Source organism: Cynoglossus semilaevis, chromosome 3, assembly GCF_000523025.1.
Source record: "Cynoglossus semilaevis isolate Cse_v1.0 chromosome 3, Cse_v1.0, whole genome shotgun sequence".
NCBI classification, from domain to species: domain Eukaryota; kingdom Metazoa; phylum Chordata; class Actinopteri; order Pleuronectiformes; family Cynoglossidae; genus Cynoglossus; species Cynoglossus semilaevis.
This window is the reverse complement of record NC_024309.1, coordinates 513,052-518,761: the sequence shown is the minus strand read 5'-3', so window position 1 is coordinate 518,761 and position 5,710 is coordinate 513,052. Positions and strand designations below refer to the sequence as shown.

The 5,710-nt window shown below is 33.3% G+C and overlaps 1 protein-coding gene across 2 annotated transcripts in view; it reads right to left on the bottom strand.

Moving 5' to 3' along the window:
• Positions 1-2,289: 2,289 nt before the first annotated feature.
• Positions 2,290-5,710, bottom strand: part of plppr5b (phospholipid phosphatase related 5b) — a 24,002-nt gene continuing 20,581 nt past the window's right edge. For both annotated transcript variants that reach the window (XM_025054669.1, XM_017031387.2), the window contains one exon: positions 2,290-3,562. In XM_025054669.1, coding sequence (XP_024910437.1) covers positions 3,533-3,562 — 30 coding nt within the window. In that variant the 3' untranslated portion in view covers positions 2,290-3,532. The remainder of the gene's footprint in view (positions 3,563-5,710) is intronic.

Genomic DNA, 5,710 nt, shown 5'->3' with positions numbered 1-5,710 from the left:
ACATATACAAATATTTTTAATCTACCACTTTCAACTTCAAATTTTTATTTTTGATACTGCAGTGCATATTTCAGCCACATACAAAAACACAATCCTTAAAAAAAATCACAAAAGTGTAAATGTGTGCTATATTAAGAATTTTACCAAAAACAAGCAAGACTATAGCCTTACTATCATGAAAAAAATGCCTTTTAATGCAAATTAAAAAATGAAATAAAAATGTTTACTTGTGCAGTTAAGAAGTGCAATATCAGACCCTTTTATTTCCAGAAATTTAATTTTTGGATTTTTAAAAAAAAAAAATTTTCTGCATGTTTCTCATCTTAGTTGAACATTTTACAAATTTCTTTTGGAAATTTTTTTTTTTTTTTTTGGTTAACCTGTGCATATTCGTTGCATTTTTTATGTTTTAATAAATAAATATAGATTTTGAAAGCATACACGGTGTGTAAATATATTATTACTCTATAGTATCCCAACCGTTGTTCAGCTTGTGACCGGCCAGACATTTTTTTCGGTCATGTTGCAATCATCACAATCGCTGTCAGTCAAGATGCACCAGCTCAGATATATTTATACGTTGTATTTTATTTCAACAGTTAATTTTAAAAAGAATAACTGGTTGGAAAAACATTTTTATTAAAACTGTGTTTTTTTTTCAATTATTAGACATTTCAGGTGACCCCATTTGAATTCCAGGCGACCCATCGTTGGACCGTGCCCCATAGTTTGAAACACACTGAACCTCAGAGGAGATTGAAAGGGGTTTTTTTATTGCATCATAAGTAGATTTATATTTTCATTCAGACTTTGGGATTTGCACAATTTGCCAAAATACCTGCCAAAGCACCTGACAAAACAAAACAAATAAAAGCACATGTGGAAAACCTGTTAGCTGAAGCTAAGGCTTAATATGACAAAAATATATTATATAACATAATACAATTTAATATACTCTATAATTGTTATAATTAGAAGTAGTGTTAGTATTGTACCTCCATTCTTTATTTATACACCACTTTTAACAAAATGTTTTACACCAACTTTTGAACACACAGTTTACACAAAATTTCAATATTTTTGTCTTTTAGCCTCATCAGTGTTTTCAACACGCCATCGTCATACGTCACCAAAACCCACATTTTATAAAAATAAATGCAGTTTATTCTTTATAAACTAAATAATTTCATTTGGAAACGGAGAGATACCGAGGAGGTGATGATTGTCGAGCAAAATCTCAGTGGTCTCTCGTTGAATGCCGTCAGAGCAGAGTGTTTCAATGCTTGGACAAAACTGTTACTGGATATGCATAGCATACTGTAAATAGGATAACACATACACAAAAACACAGTGAAACATCATATAATTACACCAGAATACATACATATTGTATAAGTTCTCATCACTTTTTCCACTTTAGACAGAGACCATCGCTACAAAGTCAAAAAATATGATCAATAATTTAATGTATTTCTTGAAACCAAAAAAAAAAAAAAATTGTTAGAAAATTAAATGTCTAATTTACATACCAATTCATTGTATTGGGTATAATCACTTCAGAGTAAGTTGCCATGTTTCAACAAGCAACAGCAGCCTGCTGCATGCCGGAGGAAAAAATAAGGTATTGGATTGATATCGGTATCGGCAGATACTCCAAGTTGCAGTAGAGGTATCGGGCATGAAAAAGTTGTATCATGTTGTCTTATCAGTATCGGACATAAAAAACTTGTATCGAGCAATCCCTAATCAGTACATGATTCATGGATGACGGTGACCTGTGACCTGGGGTGACAAGCAGCGTCACCTTTTGACCCCGAAACCTGACTAATATAGTTCAGAAATCAGACCCCCATTTTGACATTTCCTACTTAGGCATTAGGTTTGGCTCATAATTGGTGCGATAATGTTCAAAATTTCAGGATTGGATATTGAAAAAAAAAAAGTAGTCTTTCCAATCCAATACCTAAGCCCAAAGCACTCCTTCCACTCAGTTCTGCGGAGAATCCATGCAGACAGGGGCGGGATTTGAAATTGTTTGGCACACCGTGCGGCCAATCATATGCAAGGAGAGTCTAGTATCATACCATCTTGTGAAAGAAGGAACGGTGCAGTCGCTCCAAAGAGCTCTGGTACAGGTCAGGAACACTCAGAGAGAGACAAAAAAACAGATTTAAATACGCACAGGAAAAGTAAAATGATAAAAAAACGTAATTTGAGACTGCAACAAGAGAGTATCATCTGTGTTTTTTAATGACAACCTGAACTTAAGACTTTAAGTTTGACTTTATTTATTTGTTTGCTGTTGTTACTGTTGTTTGATGTGATTCAAATAATAGTACTATCTGTGTATGTGTATTTTGTTAAACTAAAATGCATAATGCTTACTGACACAAAACCCGTTCAGAATTGCTGATTTAGGCTAAAATAGAAGATGCGAAGTATCGATACTGGAAATGAAAAACCTGTATCGAGCCATCCCAACTTTGCATGTGTAAAAAATATTCTTATTTTGTGTTAAAATTCTGAATTAAAAAAAAAAAAAAAGATTGAGGAAACAATTTACGCAACCCTAAATTCAGTTTTTAGGTCAAATATTGTCAGTACTTAACTGTTAAATAAATGCTAATCCTGTTTAGTCCACAACTTACACAGTGTTTTAAATGGGGATGGCTAGATTTGTTACTCAGGCTCAGTATCAGTAATTGGTCAAAATTTCAGGATCGAACATCGCAAAAAAACCACAACCATGTCAGATCCGATACCTAAGTCCAACTGCTCAACTTTGCACATCAAGTTGCGAACAGGGAATGACGACAGAGATTCAGGACAGACAACATTCACATGTTGGAAGCCCATAGAGATTGTACATAGTGCTGCACTAGGTTTAACGTGATTGGACAGTTAAGAGTGTGGCGGTCCAATGGGTCTGCAATAAACAGGCATGCTGGAGGGTAAAATAATGTATTAGATTGATAATAGTATCAGCAGGTACTCAGAGTTGCAGTATCGGTATCGGACATGAAGGAGTGGTATCGATTCAACCCTTGTTTTCAATTTCAGCCCCTTGAGTGAGTTTGACAGCCCAACCATAGATCCTGGGGAATACATTGGTAGTAGTAGTATTAAGTAGTAGTAGTAGTAAGTATTCTCTGTGACTAAAACTATGGGAACATAAAGCAAAGAGATTTATTTCTAAACAGATCCTGAGGCCAGCCTTTGCAGATTCTCTCATTTCACAGTGTGTGATTAGTCAGTTCGGCCGGTCAGCTAAATGAGGAATGAAAAAAAAAAAAAACCTTTCCCAAAGAGGTAGCCGTTTTTTGTGTTTTTGTTTTTTTTTTTGAAAATTAAATTAAAAACTTTCAACACAAAAATCTTCAAATGACAATGGAGACCTGGGAAAGACAACATAAGACAACATTCACACATCGGAACCCCACAAAGAACGGACATAGTGTTGCACTAGGTTTCACGTGATTGGACAGTGAAGAGCGTGGACGTCCAGTGGGTCTGCCACACGGCCGACTCCACGTCATGTGACCTCTTTGAAGGTGACGTGATTCTGCAAGTAGAGGAAAAGAAAATAAAAGTTAGAAAAAATAAGCAGGTAAGTTACCTCTCCTCTGCAAGTTTTTTTTTAGTGGAGGTGATAAATACAAGATATCATTTCAAACAAAGGACACACCAAGCCAAAGAGCAAAGAGCAAAAAACAAGCAACACTTGAAAAAATTACAAAAACACACCTGCTATAAAAAATCAGACGGACAGATTTATTCGTCTGTTTATTATCAAATAGTGCTGAGCATGTTAAAGAATAGAGGAGGGAGGGAGTAAATGATAAGATCGTGTGCAGATGTTCGGGCAATAAAGTGTCTCTCTCTCTCCTTTATTTGTCACAGAGTGGGAAAGTAGTAGAGATTTTAGGAAAGATAATGAAGCAATATAATAATAAATGCAATAATAACAGTATAAATAAATAATTGGTACTAATTATTACTGCTCTCTCCCCCTTTATATTTATATACTGTAAATACACACATATACTGTATATGAATATATGTACATATAGCCATATAAACTATATATATATAAACAGTATATATATATACACACATAATGTATATGAATATATTTACATATATTCATATAAACTATATATAAAAATATATACATATATCAATATATCAAAATAGAAATGGATCACTAGATAGATAGATCTATGTCATGGTTTTACCACTATACATGCAAATCCCCAGGAGTGCAGCATATCCACGCGAACTTCAGGTGGTTTTACTGCAGGATTTATATTGGAGCAAGAATTATTATATATTTATTTTCCTAATGCAGCAATTTATATATATATATATATATAATGCAGCAATATATATATATATTGCTGCATTACACCTTAGTTATTACTATATATGTATATATACATACATATTACTATAGATGTATATATATGTATATATATGTAAATATATATATATATATATTGCTGCATTAGGAAAATAAATATATAATAATTCTTGGTCCAATATAAATGCTAATAATCCTGCAGTAAAACCACCTGAAGTTCGTATATATATGTATATATATATAAGTTTGTATATATATATATAGTAATAACTAAGGTGTATATATATATATGTGTGTGTGTGTGTGTGTGTGTGTAGGATTATTAGCATTTAAATTGGACCAAGAATTATTATATATTTATTTTCCTAATGCAGCAATATATATATATATATATACTGTATATATATATATTAAACCAAATAAAATAATAAGAAAGGCATACATTTATCTTTCAGTAGGAATATACTTTGTTTAGAAATGTCTGGATGGAACATGATAGAATTACCACTGAGGAATGTGGAGGACAGTTAGATGATGAGCAAGAAAAGAAAAAAGAGAGAAAAAGCGAAAGGGGTTTATGCAAAAGGAGTTCTCCTCTGTCCCCCCTGCCGCCTTCGCAATTGGTTCACCATAGCTTGTTTGGCTTGCAGGCATCTTTCTACTGAGCTATTTTTAGAACGGCCAATTTCCCTTCCACACGTTGCTCTTTGTCAAACAACAAGAGCAAAGTGGCTCTTACAGCAGAAGCCTGTGGAGCAAATCATCACGTTGAAGCTGTGTATTTTCTTACGCTTCAGTACCACACGTGTCCTGAGTGTGCACGGGAAAAACACGGCAGGGGGAGATGAAAAAACACAGCACTCTCTGCTTATTGTAAAGTCTGACGGAAAAAGAAGAAATTAGAAAATGACTCCTTAACTCAAAGTGGCAAATATTCTGGACCCACTTGGCTCAGTGGCAGATGGTGAAATACTACTTGGAAATGGAAATGCTTTGGCCACATTTGATTGGTTTAAGCAAAGAAGCCGTTCTTTCTTTGACCTATTCATAAACATAATGACTAGTTGTTATGACTGAAGCTCACATTGAAACAAATTACTGTTACTGCCTGTTTTATATAATATATAAGCTGTTATTACTTATATATATGCATATATATACATATCCAGACAAAGAGAGAGTTACAGACAGAGAGAGTTATTATAGTTATTACTAATATATGTATATATATATATGCATATATATATATACATATATTAGTAATAACTATAATAACTCTCTCTGTCTGTAACTCTCTCTTTGTCTGGATATGTATATATATGCATATATATAAGTAATCACAGCTTATAT